We start from the raw sequence: 20,759 nt of genomic DNA, 5'->3' as shown, positions 1-20,759 counted from the left end.
TTAAGTTCCTCATCCATAAAATGGAGAAAGTATTAATATATTAAGATAGACAAAAGTTTATTTTAAGGATTAAATAAGCTCATGTATTTTAAAGTTTTTTAAATGAATTTAAAAATATAACTAAACCTTTTACTGAAATCAATAATGGGCATGACTCCACTGACTCATCTCTCAGGGCTTACCCTTAAATATGCCCTTGACTTTACCTCTCTCAAAGTATAATGTAACTGTGTGATTTTCTTCTGATTATTCTCAAAATGGTTGTTAAAACCACCTGGCCAATGTATAGAATAAAGCACTCCATAGTGCTGAGCATTGCATTCTGTAACAAAGAATCAGTATCAACAGAAATTGATGGCAGGAAGGTAATAAAGGAAAAGATATGGAAATTGATGGTTGAAAAGTAGGATGAGAAAGTTTTTAAATAAAACACAGGAGGGCAAATTTGAAAACACTGTGATACCTTGTAGAATTTGTAAGACAGAAACTTACAATACAGAGGCAGGAGCATTGACAACAATGTCTCCATTGTTGCCCAGTTACAATGTAACAACCCAGCCCACCTCCATGAGTAAGAGCAGAAGACAATGAACAAAAAATTTCATACTCATCCCTTCTCGGCCTTTTGGCTAAGATCAAGCATACAAAATTCCATTCCAAATTCCATTCCTATTAAAAGACCACTTTACTACTTTCTTATAGTTCATAATGAATTAGTATTCTTACATATTTTGTCTATATGTTATGAATAGTACACTCATTACATTTTTGTGTTAATTTTCTATATGTATACCTTTAAGATAAACCACATTTAACTTTTTAAAAATTCTTTTCAAAATTGGTCTTATTTGGATGCCTGAAATACTGATAAATAAGTCTATTTTTTTAAATTGCATTTTAGGTTTTGGGGTACATGTGAAGAACATGCAAGATTGTTGCATAGGTACACACATGGCAGTGTGATTTGCTGCCTTCCTCCCCCTTACTTATATCTGGCATTTCTCCCCATGCCATCCCCCCCTCAACTCCCCACCCCCTGCTGTTCCTCCCCTATTTCCCTCCAGCGTGTAGTGCTCCCCTCCCTGTGTCCATGTGTTCTCATTGTTCAACAAACGCCTATGAGTGAGAACATGCGGTGTTTGATTTTCTGCTCCTGTGTCAGTTTGCTGAGAATGATGGCTTCCAGGTTCATCCATGTCCCTACAAAGGACATGAACTCATCATTTTTGATGGCTGCGTAATATTCCATGGTGTATATGTGCCACATTTTCCCTGTTCAGTCTATCATCGATGGGCATTTGGGTTGGTTCCAGGTCTTTGCTATTGTAAACTGTGCAGCAATGAACATTCACGTGCATGTGTCCTTATAGTAGAACAATTTATAATCCTTTGGATATATACCCAGTAATGGGATTGCTGGGTTAAATGGAATTTCTATTTCTAGGTCCTTGAGGAATCGCCACACTGTCTTCCACAATGGTTGAACTAATTTACACTCCCACCAACAGTCTAAAAGTGTTCCTATTTCTCCACATCCTTAAGGCATCCAAATAATCTATTATTTTTCTAAAGAATAGAAGTTGTTTTCTGGCTAAATTAGCCAGAAAAGATATGGAAATTTTAGTAGTTCCTTTGATTAAAGCAAAGGGCTTCTCAATTATCACACTTAGGTATTCACCTCTAAAGGAAGACCATGTATAACCTAAGAAAGGCTCAAATAAAGGAAATAGTAATCCCGATATATCCCTTGTGTCACTGAAGGCAATTCCAGGCAATCCAAACCATTCTGGAAATCTTCATCTTTACTGGAACTCTGTACAGTATTATGCTTCCTACTTTGCTGAGATTAAGCCCTGTTGTGTACTGTCCTTGGCATATCAAACATTGTATTTGAGATGTCTGTTCAGGCTGCCATAACAAAATACCATAGACTGAGTGGCTTAAACAACAAAAACATATTCATAATTCCAAAGGCTAGAAGTACAAGCTCAAAGCGTCAAAAGGGTTGGCTTCTTCTGCAACCTCTTTCCTTGTTTTGCAGAAGTCTGCAACCCCATGTCTTCCCATGTTCTTCGCTCCATGTGTCTGTACTAATCTCTTCTTTTAAACATACCTGACATATTGTTTAGTGCCCACCCTAATAACCTCATCTTAAGTACCTCTTTAAAGACATTATCAAAATATAGTCACATTCTCAGTTACTGGGAATTGGGACTTTAATGTAGAGAATACGTTAAAGTATTGGAAAGGCTACAATGCAGCCTACAACACTCTGTCCACTCACCCCCTAATATTTCTGTCCTTTTCTTGTGCAAAATATATTCACCTCATCCCAAAAGTCTTAACCCATTCCAGCATCAAATCTAAATAAAAGGCTTATTTATATTGTCATCTAATTGAGATATGGGTGAGACTCCAGGTATGATTCATCCTCAAGCAAAATTTATCTACAGCTTTGAACCTGTGAAACCAGAAAAGTTACTTGCTTCCAAAATGGAATGGTGGGAAAGTCATAGAATAGACATTTTTATTACAAAAGAGAGAAATCAGAAAGAGGAAAGGGGTGACGGATCCCAAGCAAATCTGAAATCTAGTAGGACAAATTTCATTATATATTAATGCTAAAAAATCTTTGTTGGCTCAGCCCTGGGCAGCATTCCAACCATTTGGCCTGAAAGAGGAGACAGCCCTACCTCACAGCCTGTGTGCTCTGGGCCCATGTTGGCAGCGGCAACCCTGCCAACCTCTGATTGACCTTTAGGGTCATTGTTCTTTTTTCTTGAAGGATAATACATGTTTGTAGCTGGGCAGCTCTGTTGGCCTGTCCTATAGAATCACAGAAGTCTGGATGCCTTCCTTAATTTCACCCTGTATCTGTCCCCTTCAGTCCAAATCTGGCAGCATTTCTACTAGTATAATCCCATAATTTTTTCCTGTCTTCTGCAGAGATACTTGATTAGATCCATAGGTCACATTCCTAGAATCTCTTTATCAAATGATTATCCACTCATACCTTTAGTGTTTGCTCTAGAACATGCTTTCTCAATTTTTACAATATGGATCGGCTGAAAATTTTCCAGATATTTAAATTCTGATTCTTTTTTGCTTACAAATGTCTTTTCATATATATATATATATATATATATATATATATATATATATTACACTTTAAGTTCTGGGGTACATGTGCAGATCATGCAGGTTTGTTACATAGGTATACATGTGCCATGGTGGTGGTTTGGTGCATCCATCTCCCCATCATCTACATTAGATATTTCTTCTAATGCTATCCCTCCAATGCTATCCCCCTCAAGCTACCAATGAATTTCTTCACAGAATTGGGAAAAAAAAAAACCTTAAACTTCATAGAGAACAAATGTCTTTTCAATTCATTTCTTTCCTCTAACAATTTGCTAGAAGTAGGAACCAAGACATACCTCCAACACTTTGATTAGAAATTTTCTCAGCTAAATATCCAAGTTCATCACTTAAAAATTTTACTTTCTGCAAAATATTAGAGCACAATTTGACCAAGTTCTTTGTTGCTTTATAACAATAATTACCTTTTTTTCAGAGTCCAATAACATTTTTTCATTTACATCTGAGACTTCACAAGAAGCACTTTTAATGTTCATATTTCTGTCAATATTCTATTTATGGTGATATGTCTCTGTGAGACTATAAAAATCTTACTCTATTGCTCTTGTCTTTTTCTTGTGATACCTCATTAAAATTGCCTTTGGTGTTTATCTTTCTACTAACAGTCTCTTCAAAGAAATCTAGGGTTTTTCTTACATCTCAGAATTTTTCCAGCCTGTATCATCAATTGCCCAGTCTCAGAGCCTCTTTCGCATGTTTAGGCATTTGTTACAGTAGCATCTCACCTCTCATTATCAAATTTTGTATTATTTTTCCAGGGCTTCCATAACAAAATACCACAAACTGGGTGGCTTTAAAAATAGAATTTTACTTTCTCACAATTCTGGAAGCTAGAAGTCCAGTATCAAAGTGACAGTGGGGTTGGTTTCTTCAAAGACATCTCTCCTTAGCATACAGATGACCATCTTTCTCTCTGTCTTTACATGGTCTTCCCTTTCTGTATCTATTTCCTTTTTCCTGTGTCTTTTTTGTGTAAGGACACCAGTCATATCAAATTGGGGTTCATGCTAATGGCCTAATTTTAACGAAATTCCTTTTTTAAAGACTCTAAGTATAGTCACATTCCAAGGTAGCAGGAGTTAGAACTTCGACATATGAATTTTGCAAGGGGCACAATTCAGCCCATAAAAGGACTCTATAAATTTTCATCTCTAACTAGCATGCCATAAAATCAATCTTTAATGTGCTTACTTTTCTAATGCCATCAATCTTGTCTTGCTTTCTGTGGTTCCATCTTTTCCTTTGGTTTCATATCATTATAGGCCTAAAATCTTATGGTGCTCTCAAAGATCAAGTTTACAATGAAAACATAGAATTACATTAAAAAGAAAATGTGACTAATGAAATGTAAAGAAGTAGAGCACAAACACAACACAACACATACACACAAAAAATATTTTCCAATAATCACATATATATGCACACAGGTTTTTTCCTTTGCTTAGGCTTGACATAATTTCTTATAGGAATTGCTCCAGGCAAATGTTAACTGAATGTACATGTTAGTGAGATTTGGCAACAGTGTCCAATTTCTTAGATGACACTCACATAAAGTGCCTATATTTTCGCCCAATCCTGAAATTACTGGCCAAATTTATCTTCTGAGTCATCCTGAACTCTTTGCAAAGGTATTACTAAGTTCTTATTTCAATCTCATATGAGACTGAAATTCTTTTGTCTTTTAAACGGAAGCACCAAGCGCCAAACCTAAATAGCCTATGAAGTAATACTTTTAATGTTGATATGTTTTATTAATTTTTTAAAACATGTTACCCTTGAGTATATTATTTTAGTCTGCTAATTTATACTTAGAATAACATGGCCTGTAATTTTCACTTAAAGGAAAATAATGTCCATTTGAGAACATTTGTGCAGAGGACAGTTATGAACAAGCGGTAGGGTGTGGTCCATGGGACAATTCTTTGAAACATATGCTCTGAGGAGACTCTAATCAAAACAAAAAGTTTTGTTTTGTTTTTTGTTGCACCAAGCTGATCATTTTTATTCCAAACATTTAGAAAGAATAAATCCTGTACCAAAGAACATGACTCCTAGAGTTTTCTAAATAGCTGTCAGCATTTTAATTAATTTCCTAGACTAATTTTTGCTTTTACAACCTAAACCTCAAAATCATCCATACTACACTAATTTAATGTGATGGTAATAACAGCTGTAGGCATTTTAGTCTAATCTGTATAGTATACAAAAATCTAAGATTTTTCCCCTTCGATACATGAAGGAAAGGTATCCAAAATTTTTTCTCACTAATCTATGACAACATGCAGTTCCATTCTGCCTATGTAGTTAGATTATTAACTGCTAATGACAGGCACTATAACTTTGTAGGAGCTACATTACATGTCTCCACCTTCCTCCTTCATTCTGCTTTTAAGTTTCCAAGGATAATAGGTAACTACACACTTAATAAAATTACTAAGACATGATGAGAGATTTGAACCTTCTCTGTCCCAGATTGTCATCTTGCCTAAAAGTCAAATGAATTTCTGAAAGTTACCAACTGATTCTTTTATCTCGTTAACAGTTCATAGCTTGTCTGCACTAGTGCCATTGTTCAGCCATGCAACAGAGTGATAACTGCTTATAGCATCTGCACATTTATCATTGCTCTCAAGCTTTGTGCTTCAAAGCGCTCTTTTCTTTGGCATTTTATGAGGAGGGTGATTTCAATTTTGTGATTTCAGCATTTCACAAAGCAAGACAATTTTTTCCACCTAAAAAGCTTCTTTTACAGTCACATCAAAATTAGGGTCCAGAGAGTTCACCATCTGAAATAACACTACAAGATTTTTTTCCCAGAGAGCTAAGGTAACAGTATTTTATAGAAATTGTACAGAAAATATATTATAGCAGCTGTTCTACTTTAAAAATTTTCTGTAGGGTATTTTAAACTTTTCTTAAAAAATTTAAAATGTGTTTATAAATCTTTCATAAGTCCTCAAGGCCCTCTGTATGTGAGTTACAAGTTACCTGAAGTCTGTCCCATTTTCCACATGCATTTTAATTTTTGCATGTTTTTCTGAACTTTTTGCACTTTGACAATTGAAATTTATCTAAAAGGACTCTGATAGCCTTAGTAGGTCTTATGCAATTGTCAGAAAGCAATTTTGTACAGGGAGTTTGTAGTCAGTCTGTATAAAATGATTCAAATAAAATTTTTGTTAACATTCTCATAGATATTTTTCTTGTTCTTAACATTTGATTAAAATGAAATGTAATGCTTTCATGTGCCCCATTAAAAAGTTATATTATGTTTGGACTCATTCTCTTTTTAAATGTGTTTGCCTTGAAAGCAGAAATAGCAGTAAATGCCATGCTAATTTTACATACACATGTTCATTTTAAATGAAAAACAAATGATACTAGGAATTGATGACTGAGTAAAATCTTAGACATTACTTAACTGTCTGTATCTTTCAGTCTCTTTTGTTTTACAGTCACTTTTATTTGTTCACTTAAGAAATTTCTGAGTACGCTTTATATATGAAATCCAGTCTAGGTGCCTGAAGTATACAAAGGAACAAAAGAAACAGAAAATACTTGCTCTTTTGTATTCCAGCATCAGCAGACACAAAATAAAGAATAAACATAACAAACTGAACATAAAGAGCCAGCTAAGAGGTTCTGGGAGTGCTAGAAGGGCAGATTGCAATTTTTAAATCAGTTGGTCAGAATAGCACTCAAAGAAAAAAATTACAATTGTACAACAGCTTGAAGGAGGTGAGGTGCTTAAACCCTGGGAATCATGGTTAGAAGGGGTTCTAGGTAGAGGAAGGAACCATGGAGAATAATCTATAGCTGTAGCTTAACTATCCTGTGCAAGAAATAGTAGAATATTTATTAATTCAACAATGAAATCATCAACAGACCCATTTCATTTAGTCTTATATCCTCTGAGCCTACAGTTAGTAGGTATGTATTGAGTTATTTTAATCTACAATAAACTAGTACATTATCATAAATATTATCGTAAATTTTATCTGCACATGTTCACACTCCTCACTTTCAATGCATGCATTTTTATTTAGATTATACATTTTTTTCATTATATTGTAAACTTCAGGGGAAGGAATTGGTTCTCAATCACTATTTTTCTCAATGTTATATTCTAAACTCAAAAGATATTCAATAGATGTTTTTAACTATAAATAGAGGGTAAAAAGACTTAAGAGTCTGAGTTTTAAAGAAAGACACTTCTTAGTTATATGAATCAGAGTAGTAAAAAATATTTTGGTTTTTGCCTCAGTTTGCTAATGTGCAATTGAAAAACAATTAATTAATTGTTAAATATGTAAAATGTTGCATACATGTAAATTAAATTATGTCACTTGTTCACAAACGTGAATTATGAATAGGAAATCTGAGAAATAAAATGCAGAAATACAAAAGCAGTTCTTCAGAATAAAGCAATGCAATTTGAAGAACACTGAAAAAAATCAAAAGATGTTATATGGTATGTCCAGTGATGACATTCTGTGAGCTGTTGACCTGGATTTTCAACTCTGATGGCCAATTTCCACCTGCTCAATGCTGGTCACCTGAATGGTACAGTGATTTGGCCCTTAGGGAAGAGTTACCTTCCAAGTTGATCCATTTCATGCTTTGTCTATATTTAAAATCACGTCTCGCCTGACTAACCCTTGCCAACTTTCATCTGAATCTCTAATTTGCAATCAAATGACAAGTCCATTTCATAAATACTGTATTTTTCTAGTTCTGAGGTGCCTCATAGGCCATTTACATCAGAGCTTTCTCTGATTTGTTTTAATCTGACTGCAGGTAAGCTTCAAAATTATTTTGCTTAAAGTATCTTATTTTAAAATTTTTACTATTCCCAAATCCCCAAAAGAGCCATGAACATACTTAGCAGATAGATTGTTTCTGAGAAATATCAAATGAGACACTCAGAGAATATTATTTTTAATACAAAGCTAAGCTGCTCAATGTTTAATATCTTTGATTCTACTTTTCTTATAAACACAGTGGAACAGATTTTATTTCATTTAGAGACACAAAACATCCTTCATTCAACCTGCTATTACAAATTGTACATTGCCATTTCTTATTCATCCATTCTGTATATATGTATATCCAGCTATATAACAGGGACTGTGATAGATGCTGGGAGTGAAAAAGATAAGACATTAGGAATTTTAAGCTTAGTGGAAGAGAAATAAAAGCTGACATTCTACTTTGATTAGACCTGTCCAGGTTATTATCATTCAGAAGTATATAATCAAAGGAAATGGCCTATGCTTACAAAAGTCATAAAAGCTAATACATAAAACAGTTACATAAACCAATAACCTACTTGCAAACCTCAAGTTGGTATTTTCCTCACATTAATGTGAATATTTACATATAATCACTATTAGGGGAAACCTTCCCCAATATCAGATAATAAGAGAAACCAAATTAATATTCATAAGGTTGCCTAGTGAGCAGAGTGTTAAAGAAATCTGAATAGTCTTAAACTATAGTCAGGCTAAGAAAAGAGTACTGATGAACAAGCCCAATCCTGGCAGCTTAGTAAACCTCCATAGTGACTTAACAGTCAGTTTCCTGGTCATTAAGTCTCCACTACCATACAATGCAGGTTACACAGCCACATCCCAGCTCCTACCTCTCTCTGCTCCAGATGCTCTAGATTTTTGTAAACACTTATTTTCTTCAGGCCAATCAAAATATACTTGTCTGTGTTTGAGTTAGCACTACCCATTCACTTAGATAGGTAGAAATGAATAGTGACATAGCATATTTTCTTGAGATTTATCTTTGGCAACTGTCCCTATATTGCTTCACCATTTTTTAATATATTTACTATTCCCTAGGCATACTGTGTATTTAACAGTATTGGCAGAAAAGCATGGTTTGCAATAAGCTATTGTAACTATTACATTTAATGAGTATTATATTTGTCAAAAATGACCTTTTTTTCTTTAAAGGTTGTCAAAATGATGATTATTGTCGTCATGACATTTGCCATCTGCTGGCTGCCCTATCATATTTACTTCATTCTCACTGCAATCTATCAACAACTAAATAGATGGAAATACATCCAGCAGGTCTACCTGGCTAGCTTTTGGCTGGCAATGAGCTCAACCATGTACAATCCCATCATCTACTGCTGTCTGAATAAAAGGTAAAAAAAACAAAATTATGAAATGCAAGTTGATTGTCACTCCTGCCTTCGCTGGAAACATAAAATGTTTCAGTTTCTTGGTGCACATTCAAAATGCAGAAGGAAGAGAACATTTAAGAATTCACTGAGAGAGGCACAAGGCTTTATCTTTTAAGACCCCCTCCACACACTTTATAAAGCATCCCACCTTAAAAATTACATGACCCAAACAATGGTTTGGGGTTCTAAGTGGATGATTTTTTCTATGGGCCAACTTCTTTTTCCAAAACCTCAGAATTTTGCCTACCATAAAAAAGGAGTGCCCTCATGATTGAAGGAGAATTGAAAATATGCTAAAATCCTTAAAAAAAATGAAGATACTTCCTAGAAATTCTTGAATAATTTCTATAAGATGGAGAGATGATGGCATATGTGAGTGGACTTTATTTAAAAGGAGATGTTGTAACTCTATAAACTTCAAAGTGGAAGGTTTCGTAAAAACAGGAGAAACTCCAGTCTTCTTCCTGCGCTGTGAGGTGGGATAAGAGAGCATGCAGCCTCTATGGAGATGGCTTGTAAAGAAGCCACAGTGGTCAAGGGAAAGATTTGCATAAAGTTAAAAAATTAAAAGAATATTTATAGTCAAATGTAAGACTAGAAAAAAAAGGATAAAATCTGCTTTCCAGATTAAAAAAAAAACCTTGGTTGTATGGTCAGCACATGTAGGGGTAGGGTTAAATTTCACAGGGCTGGGAAGTCCTATACTAAGCCAATATGTTTTGTTTACAAGTAGAAATGGGGCTTTATGTAAGTAACCGCATAAATTAAATCCTTAGCTCTCTTCTCAGTCGGGGCTCTAACACACTGTGCCTTAAGTTTGATAAATACTTAATTAACTCTTGCTTTTTGTTTTTCACTAATTGCATAAGCCATATGCCAATTCCCGCCACCCCACAATAAGTACATCCACTTTTAATCAACTTTATTTAATGATTTACAAAGATAAGGATTTTGCACTTTCATACATGATTAGATAAAACCATCAAGAGTAGCAATTAATTCTAACATTAAATGAGAGTTTATAAATGTGTAATCATTTCTGAAAGAAGCTATTTTGAAATATATCATTTTTAAGTGCCTTAACTAGCCAACCTAATTCAATTATACTTACGTAAATGTGTAAAATTATGTTAGAAAAGTATGTAATTTCCTTAACATCTGGATTACCTGATGCTGTGTGTTTGCTATTGATGACTTCTCACTGATAGGAATGAGATGCTTTTCATTGCTGGGAATCAATGCTTCTCAGTAATGGGAAATTAAGATTCAATTCAAACAAGAACTAAAAAAACTAACAATACTGTGCCAAAAATTCTAAGAGTTTGGCTAAAATAAATAAATAAATAAATAAATAAATAAATAAATAAATAAAAACTCAAAAACTGAGTTGTTGTAACTGCCTTACATAGAATTTTCTGTGGCAGCTGAAACACATACCTGCTTGAAAAAATAACTTTTTCTTTCTGTGGCCTGCTTTTCCTCAGATTTCGAGCTGGCTTTAAGAGAGCGTTTCGCTGGTGTCCTTTCATCGAAGTTTCCAGCTATGATGAGTTAGAGCTCAAGACCACCAGGTTTCATCCAACCCGGCAAAGCAGTATGTACACTGTGACCAGGATGGAGTCCATGACAGTGGTGTTTGACCCCAGCAATGCGGACAACGCCAAGTCCAGTCAGAGGAAAAGAGCAACGCCAGCAGACCCAAGCTTCAGTGGCTGCTCCCACAGGAATTCCAAATCTGCCTCTACCACTTCAAGTTTCATAAGCTCACCCTATACCTCTGTGGATGAATATTCTTAATTCCATTGCCTGAGGTGAAAGATGAGGCCATCATCATGCCAGCCTAGGACCCCATTCTCCTATTTATTAGTCCTGTCCTATATACTCTCTAGAAACAGAAGGCAACTTTTGGCAGCTATGGTCAAACTGAGAAAGGTAGGATATAAAGATGACAAAGACACGAATAAAATGTTAATTTCCACACAAAATAAAATGGGTTTTAAATTTACTATTTAAAAACTCTATATTATTATATGCAACAAACAAAAATATGTCTGAAAAATACCTATAAACTCTCCAGTCTATCTTATTTACAAATTGCAATATACATTTGTGACATTAAAATAGCATATAGCTTTTCCAAGAGATTAAAGATTCTTTAAAATGTAATGTTGTAAATTAAGGAAAACAAAATCTATATAAAATGGACTTTTTGCCTAGAGAAATAAAGTGGGTGAAAATAAAGGTAAATGAATCATTTTCCCACTACAGTAATAAAAAATTAACCCCAAGAAGTAGGAATTGAAAATCTTTGCTCAAGAAAACTCATTTTGTAAAATGTAAAAGTTTAAGGATTTAAAGATTTCTTCCATGGTATTGAACTGAAAAGAAAATCTAATTAAATCATTAGGCAAATGTACATGTCATTCTCTTGATAATTTTTTCTGAGAAAGTAACATTTGTAAAAATTATATACTTTTGACCATTACATATTTTTAAATACCAGGCTAAAAAGTAGTCAGTTAGGACCTTAAAAATATAAAGTGCCGGGCGAGGTGGCTCACGCCTGTAATCCCAGCACTTCAGGAGGCCGAGGCGGGCGCATCATGAGGTCAAGAGATGGAGACCATCCTGGCCAACACAGTGAAACCCCATCTCTACTAATAATACAAAAAAAATTAGCCAGGTGTGGTGGCACGCGCCTATGGTTCCAGCTACTTGGGAGGCTGAGGCAGAAGAATCACTTGAACCCCGGAGGCGGAGGTTGCAGTGAACTGAGATTGCACCACTGCACTCCAGCCTGGTGACAGAGCAAGACTGTGTCTCAAAAAAAAAAAAAAAATATATATATATATATATATATATATATATATATATATATATATATCCTATCATTCTCTTTATTTTTCACAGTTTTAAAAATAGCTAGATTATAAAACAGTAAAGGTACATTCCAATAAATAAGGTAAGAATCCTAGAATCCTATATGTGTTCTCCTCCTCTCCCCTCACTGAAAATAGAATAAGGACTAGTAGAAGGTATCAGAAAATATCTTCAAGGCAACTCCTTAGGGGAAAAAAAAAACAGTCGTAAGTGTGACAAAAGAAAATGTAGTAGAAAAATACTAATATACTAATATATGGTACATATGAGTAAACCAGGCAAGGTGTAGAAAGGTGAGTTACCTCTTAGAAGACAAATCTGCACAATAGTTCGGATACATGTTAACTAATTCCAGCTGAGCAAGAGGGTGAGTCTAACATTTATCCGTCCACAGAGAGACCTTTTCTTTCATTTGCTTAGATTATTCGGAAGTTTTATCAGAAAGAAATAATAGTCCTAAAAAGTATCAATTTTACTACAAGGAGATATATACTAGCATATTTCTAAGACCCATAACATAACGAGAAATACTTTTAAGTGTAAAAAGTATCTTCCAGACCTTAGTGCTTATAGATCATCTTTCCTTGAATTAAGGATACTGTCAACCCTGCTCAAGAAAGCAGAAACTTTTTGAGAATGTGAATGTGTAGTACAAACTTCTCCTTTAAAATACTCAGTTTGATTTTTAAAGATATTTGTGTAAAATAATACTCTCTGACACTTTATTGTTGTGCCTCCACCAACAAAATATGTTTGAAAAGCAAATATTCAATGGCATATCATGGTCTGTGTCTCAAACCTCTTCCCTATTTAGAAGGCAATACCAGAAATATCCAATTGCTATGAAGTGTTTAAGGTCTAAACAAGCTAATGATATGTGTTCCAGATGAATTTCTTCTGATGATAACAACACACAAATAGTATCCATTCAATCATTTTATGAATGCAACAACTTCAAATAATTAAAATCAAATACTGAAATAATGAGTCATTACAGCATTGCCATGTGCTCAATAAAGTCTGTGAAGCTTGTGTGCATGTTTTAAATAAGGAAATTTATTATTATATAATATCTAATTTTTTGAATATAATGTTTTTGAATGTTCATTGTTAAAACATATGAATGTTTATCATACAATGTAAAAGTGTCAAGAAAAAGTCTAATGTGTAAAAACAGTTATCATGTTTTAAAATTTATGAATGATGTGATATTAGCATTAATTAGTATTTTAGTCATATGGGACCGTATTGAGCTGTAAAATATGTTTAGCCCTCAAATTTAATGTCATCAGCCACCACCAAAGTATTATACATTTGAAAAATATAATTCCTGGCCTTCACATATTAGAGAAATTTAGTAGAATTTTCTAAGGCATTTATTTCTAAGGAAAAATATTGGCCTTGTCAATTGTTTTGTTGGTTTGGTTTGGCTTCTGTAAATATATTTATTGTTGTGTTGCTTACCGAACACCTCCCTTCTAGTGTCACAGAAATACTCAAGGTTCAGACAGTATTTTTTCAATGCTTTTCAGGAAAAACTGGCATCATTCACTCACTACTCATGGCTCTGAAACTGAGACCTATAGGCAGGATTTTTTAAGTACAAAAATTTAAACAATAATAATAAAACAAGAGTGAAATATGAGAGAGAAGATTTTCACCCCTTTGTCTGCATTTTGACAGTAAGAATTATCCAATAATCCACAGAATCAAATTCGGTGGGATTCATTTTAAATAGTCATGCCAGTGTTTTCATATTTGCTAAGGTTTGAAAGAATTTGCCTTAAAAATTAACTCTACCCTTTGTTTATAAAGTTCAGTGTGAATCTTTCCATTGTTTAAAGGCAAACACTGGCTCAGACTACTAGGCAGATGGTTAAAACAGCCCAGGTTTTTAGATTTAGAGCAGCATCAGAAAAATCCAAAATTCATTTAAAGAAATAGAAAAGAATCGAAAAGGCTTACATATTTTAAGAATTCTCTTTAAAAAAAAACACACACACACATTAAGTCAAAAATAAACATTGCTTACTATTTTGCATCTGGACAAAATCCAAGACATTGGAATTACCTGTATGGGAAAATATTAAAGTGGACATAATTGTTATAGAATCCACCCTCATACTTTGTTATATTTTAGCAAGTTCAGTATACTGCTGCATTATTCCATCTTCTAACTTCATGATGGTGACATATCTGACCCAGCAGCGGAATTCATGTCCTTTTCCAGATACTGCCAATGTCTAAGAAATAGAGAACTGAGCAAGTTCAAAGTGACCCTCACCCTTACAAAGCACAAAAAGAATACCAAGAGGCTTGGTATCAAACCTATGAAATATAAAATAAATGTGAAAAATAAATGCTAACCAGCTCAACATTTGAATTTAGTTTTTGCTAATGCAAAATTTACTCTGGAAATTTCTGATTAGTACCTAATAAACTATTTCATCAAATAGAAAAGCAGGAGAATTAGTAGAATTTCTCACACTTCTAAAAGTAACAATTTCCTACTTATCATTGATAATGTGTCAAAGGTTAAGGAAATCCAGCATAACATGAACCATGTAGAACAATAAAGTTGGACTAAGTTCTCTTAGGGCCAAGCAGGGATAGAGAATAAAGTTCAATAGGGCTATACAAGTTCATTAGTTTTGTGTTTTAATATATACACATAGGTAAAAATTTCTGTGTAGATAAGAAGTAAATGTATATGAAGTTTGCAGCTAGTGAATAAAGTATTTTCAAGTTGTGGTAATTATACTGAATATGTTTAATATATTTACATTCTTTGCATATGTGGTAACGTGTGACAGATTTAATTTCTATTTTTTCCTTAAAAACATTAAAAATAATATTAAAAGTAAAAGAAGTCTTACTATTTTCCTATTGACTAGTAAAATACATGTTATGAAGCACGTCTCTTTTTTAAACACACTCACCCAACCATTCCTCAAAACCTACATGTGCTTTCTTGTTTATTTTTTCTCATAGAAATGTCTAATTTTCCTAAGTTACTGATTCAGAAATAAACATTTATGGGGACAAAATACTTAAAAAATTAAATAAGAAATTCTGCTTAGAGAGCTGGTGGATTGGAAGGGAGGTCCAAAAGTACATGTAGCTGAGTAATGAAGCGTAGAATTTTAGAGTTAACTGATATCAATTAAAACTAGATTGTCATAAACTTAAGTTGTTAAAGTATTTCCATGCAATTGCAAATAAAATATCTTTTAAAATAATACAAAAAATGAAACGAAAGGCACACAAAATGGTGCAACTACAAAAAATAAATTGAATACAAAAGGAGTCAATAATAAAGGAATTTAGAAACAAAAATGGCCAAAGGCAGCAGAAAACAATTACAAAATGATTGAAATAAGCCCTTCTTGTCAGTAACTGCTTTAAATGTAAACAGATTAAAACTATCCAACCAAAAGGCAAAAACTGGCATAAGGAGTAGAAAAAAAAGTGATTCAACTACACACTTCCTATAAGAAATTCACTTTAGATATAGAGCTACAAATAGGACGAAATATATTTCAGGTAATACAGTAACTAAACAAGAACTGAGTTAGCTATATTACTAGACAAAATAGACCTCAAATGAAAAACTATTTCAAGGGGCAAAGAAGGAGATTACATATCTCTAAAAGGCTCAACTTATCAAGAAGATATAATAACTGTAAATGTATGAGCACCTAACAATAGAGCTCGAAAATGTATGAAACATATATTGACAGAAATAAAGAAACAGTTCTACAGTAATATAATACTTGAAGATTCCAATGCCCTCTCCTTTTAATAATGGACAGAACATCTACAGAGACAGTCAATAAGAAAATAAAGAACATACACAGTCCTACAAACTAGTCATAACATACACATGCAGAAACTGTGGAAAGAGAAACCATAAATAAGGGGGGACTACTGTACACCACTTTCTTTTCTGGTTCCCCAGCTTGTGGATAGCAGATCATAAGACTCTTTATAACATTATAATTATATGAGCAATTCCATAATTGGAAATCAAAACCACAATGAAATATCACTTCACATCTACGAGGATAGCTATAATCAAAAAGACAGACAATAACATACTGTAGCAAGAATGTGGAGAAACTGAAAGCATTTAATGTGGATACATTGAAATTGAATTGAGTATAAAATGGTGCTGCCACCATGGCAAACACGTCAATTTCTCAATATGTAAACATAGAGTTGCCATAGGACCTGGGTATTCTGATCCTAGGTATCTACCCAAGAGAAATGAAAGCACAAATTCTCACACAGTTTATACACAGATGTTCATAGCAACATTATTCATAATAGCAAAAAATGTGAAAACAATCTATCAACTGATAAATGAATAAATAAATCATGGAATTTCAATAAGACAAAATATTATTTGGCAATCCATAATAAGAAATTATATACTGATTTGTACTATGACATAGACAATTTTCAAAACCATTATGCTAAGTGAGAGAAGTCAGCCACAAAAGAGATGATATACTGTATAATTTCAATTCTATGAAATAAACAGAATAGGCAAATCTAAAGAGAAAAAAATTAGCTTTGTAGTTGCCTGGTTGCCTAGTGCTGAAGGGGAGAGGAAGGAGTGCAAAAGGGTAATCACTGTGAGGAGGCACACGATTTCTTGTTGGGATAATGAGAATGTTCTAAAATTAGATCATTGGGTTGGCTGCACAACTCTGTAAATATTCTAAAAACTACTGAATATTTAAACATGTGTAAATTATATGTCAATAAACCTATTTTTCAAAATAAAGATTTATTTAAAGAAAAATAGGTTTATTGAGTAAAAGTCTAATCGAAGGTATCTATGACCTATGTCTTCTAAAGGAATTCTAAGGAAAAAAATTATCAAATCAGCAAGCAAAACAGTTGAACAGAACGAGACCTTAAAAATAACTTACAGGCCGGGCGCGGTGGCTCAAGCCTGTAATCCCAGCACTTTGGGAGGCCGAAGCGGGTGGATCACTAGGTCGATAGATCGAGACCATCCTGGTCAACATGGTGAAACCCCGTCCCTACTAAAAATACAAAAAATTAGCTGGGCATGGTGGCACGTGCCTGTAATCCCAGCTACTCAGGAGGCTGAGGCAGGAGAATTGCCTGAACCCGGGAGGCGGAGGTTGCGGTGAGCCGAGATCGCGCCATTGCACTCCAGCCTGGGTAACAAGGGTGAAACTCCGTCTCAAAAAAAAAAAATAAAATAAAATAACTTACAAAACGGTAAAAGAATCAGTTTCTGTCTTTGTAAGTGGAACTGGAATTTTTTTATTAATGTTTCCTTTAATTATGAACATAACTCTGACACCATACATAAAAATTTCCTTCAGAAAATTCTAGTTCATAAGTAGAATTTACCCCAGACTTAGGAACATGTTAAAATAGGATTTCAATCACATAATAAAAAATAATCCACTGATTCAGTGTTTTTAGTGAGCAGTATAAACTAACTCAAATAGTCTTAGTGGAAATAAATTTTATTTTACTTATTTGTGTGTTTGATGATTTAGACAGGGTTTACTCTGTGGCCCAGGCTTAAATATAGTGATGTGATCATAGCTCACTGCAACTTGCCTCAGCCTCCCAAATAGCTGGGACTACAATCATACACCACCACACCTGGCTATTTTTTTATTGTTTGTAGAGACAGGGTCTTGTTATGTTTCCCAGGCTAGTCTTGGGAAAATTAGAAATTAACTTTTAAATGCAAACCCATATTTTTAATACTTATGGTAATAATCAATTAATGTATGATGCTAAAAATTTAATACCTTAAATGGTTTATTTTTTACACTAAACTCCAAAATAAGATTTTTGCTTATAAGGATGTGACTCTCTTCCAAGCTCTGAGTCAATGAAGTGAACTCTTTCTCCCTTGTGGTTTTGGTACTGCCAAAATCCAACACTCAATGTGTTTTCTTGCATCAAGGCATAAGACAAAAAAAAAAAAAAGAAGGCTTAGAAAAGGTATACCTAATTCCTAAGTGCATTGCACCGCACTGAATAACTGGACATATGATACCACCTAATTGCAAGTGATCCAGAGAAATATAGACCCTGAGTAGGCAGCTACTTCCCGTGAACAACTTAGCACTGTGTGTGTGTGTGGTGAGAGGAGGGCAGCATAACTGGTAAAAATCTAGCCTTCTGCTACAGATTACCTACCTGGCTACCAAATATCTATGAGCACCATTAATGCCCAACACAGAACATGCTCTGACACATCCAATTGTTGACATTCCCAAATAGCTTCCAGTTACTTCATCCTATTCAAAGTTCAGATATCCAGCTGGTATGTGGTCTTCTTCATCTGACCTTAATGGGGCTACTCATAGTTCTGTAATCCATGATCTAAAATGCCAAGGCATCTCTCTTGCCCTACATCTAATATATAATGGTGGAGAAAAGATAATATAAACAAATTACAAACTCAAATTCAGAAAAGAGAACAATGGAAAGCACACAGCCAACAGTGGTTGATAGCAATGACAAAATTCTAGAGGATAAGTATTGCATGCACTTCCTCTCCTGGAAGTGTGCATTTCAATATCTGATTTTAAATGGCTGTCATATCTGTAAACACATGCATTGTAAAGATATATGTAGATGAAAAAAATGTTTATCATTAGCTTTCCTTACTTATAATGGATATTTAAACATAAAATAAGTGAAAATGTTCCTTACATGGATATAAGCACAAAAATGATGTCAGACCATAATTATTTTTCACTGACTATGCAAAATATTTTCTTAATTTTCTGGTCTGTAATGTTCATAATCCACCATTCAATCACTTATACTTAAATGTGGAAAGCTTGTCTATTATCTTAGGTATACAAATATTTTAACATTCCTTATATAAACATGGAAGAATGAAACCTTTTAAAGTAGAGTATTTAAATATTTTAGAAAAATCTGTGCTCAGGTTTTGTAAATATGCACACAAGAAATAATTTAGAGAAAGTTTACTTCTTTTTCCATGAACTATGGAAATCTTCTTTTAGGCTTAAAGCTCCAAATTCATAGTGAAATATAATCAAGCAACTACTTTGAAAGTTATTTTGACGCTGAGTATGACAACTAAAGCATACATGCTGGCTGTTCTCAGGCTGAAGACCTGTCATCCCATCTTAAGTTCAAAAAGATAGCTGCTTCCTCTCGATGGCTTAACATTTCTTAGATTTCACCTCCTGATTTCTCTCAGAAATTGAACAAACTCCCACAAACACAAATCAGCCATTTCTCTTCTATGCCTGTCAAAATACGTGGAAATCATCGTTCAATACACAATGTAGGTCATCTACCTTGTATTATAGCAAAGTACCTCACATAATAATCTTGTAAACTATGGTTGTTAAGGACAACCTTTCATAGATAAGAGTGAAAGCAACTAAAAATATCTAAACACTATGTAATTGCATTGTTCATACTCTTAAATGATTACATGAAATTGCATTGCTAAGAATGAGGTTGAGATCACTGTGATATTTCAATCTATCATTATGATCATCCTCAGAGAATGTCAGTGTTATAGAATATATAGTCCATAGAATATTCACAATGGCCCATAATATTATATCCAGAACAAAGGAGTTTCCGGGTAGTCTTAGAGATTGTTTAATTTATACGTCTTATTTTACTTATTTTTTGTTCAACTTTATTTTAATAAAATTAGAATACGTATAGCACATGCATTGCTAGCATCTGAACTAACACAATAAGCAATTCCTAAAGCTACAGTGACTTGAGGTGCAATCTTTACAATGAGCAAGTTTAAAACCTTACATGATTTTTGAAACCATATTTATTAACTGAAAATATTACTTACTGATAAAACTTGCTTTATGCTGCCACTGAATGCACAAGTCACTGATTATGCCAGTGCGACAAAGATAACCACGTTTGAGGATTACAATGTGCCAGACACTCACTAAACAAAAATACACAAAATTAAATAAAAACTCACACAACAAACATCTGAGAATCTGGACACTTCATATCAGTGTTTTGAAGTGTCTCATTAATAACTTAAGACAAGCGTATTGAAACCTTGGCATGATTTAATTTCAAGTGGCTAATTTTGTTTTTACTAACATCAGAAAGTTATAGCTATACTGCCAATGCTGGGTCTGCTTAATTTGACTTAAGAGTTTAATATGACTTAACATTGACAGCTCAGACTACCATGAAATACATAATTTCATGCATTTTCTAATTATTTTACAGACTGTTCATACACCCACGGTGACATTCAACATTCAAGTGCCAGTGTACTTGTATTGTCTTTTAGTTAAGTTTCTTTAAACTTTCAAAGAATCACCTTTAGGCTTACAAAAATAAGTATTTGTCAAAAGGTCCAATAAATATTGCATAAAACTAGCAGCAAAAAGTATCCAGAAATCTGTTGTGTGCAAATAGTTTTCTTCTCAATGGTCCCAAATAAATTTGAGAAATCTAGTCCCATCCCCTTCCTAAACAAGCTGCATTC

At 33.8% G+C, this 20,759-nt stretch overlaps 1 protein-coding gene and 1 long non-coding RNA gene across 2 annotated transcripts in view; one reads left to right on the top strand and one right to left on the bottom strand.

The window, feature by feature from the left end:
• Positions 1 to 12,106, top strand: part of TACR3 (tachykinin receptor 3) — a 113,630-nt gene extending 101,524 nt beyond the window's left edge. The window contains exons 4-5 of the mRNA XM_003929495.3: positions 9,123 to 9,319; positions 10,843 to 12,106. Coding sequence (XP_003929544.1) covers positions 9,123 to 9,319; positions 10,843 to 11,155 — 510 coding nt within the window. The 3' untranslated portion in view covers positions 11,156 to 12,106. The remainder of the gene's footprint in view (positions 1 to 9,122; positions 9,320 to 10,842) is intronic.
• LOC141583910 (uncharacterized) overlaps positions 1 to 20,759 on the bottom strand; it is a 57,666-nt gene that overhangs the window by 23,397 nt on the left and 13,510 nt on the right. Inside the window, exons 3-5 of the long non-coding RNA XR_012516747.1 lie at positions 9,366 to 9,601; positions 7,181 to 7,319; positions 1,461 to 1,464 (exon numbers count right to left, since the gene is read on the bottom strand). This is a non-coding gene — a long non-coding RNA (uncharacterized LOC141583910). The remainder of the gene's footprint in view (positions 1 to 1,460; positions 1,465 to 7,180; positions 7,320 to 9,365; positions 9,602 to 20,759) is intronic.

Source organism: Saimiri boliviensis, chromosome 3 (assembly GCF_048565385.1).
Source record: "Saimiri boliviensis isolate mSaiBol1 chromosome 3, mSaiBol1.pri, whole genome shotgun sequence".
NCBI classification, from domain to species: Eukaryota; Metazoa; Chordata; class Mammalia; order Primates; family Cebidae; genus Saimiri; species Saimiri boliviensis.
The sequence above is the reverse complement of the archived record's forward strand: the minus strand, read 5'-3'. Positions and strand labels throughout refer to the sequence as shown.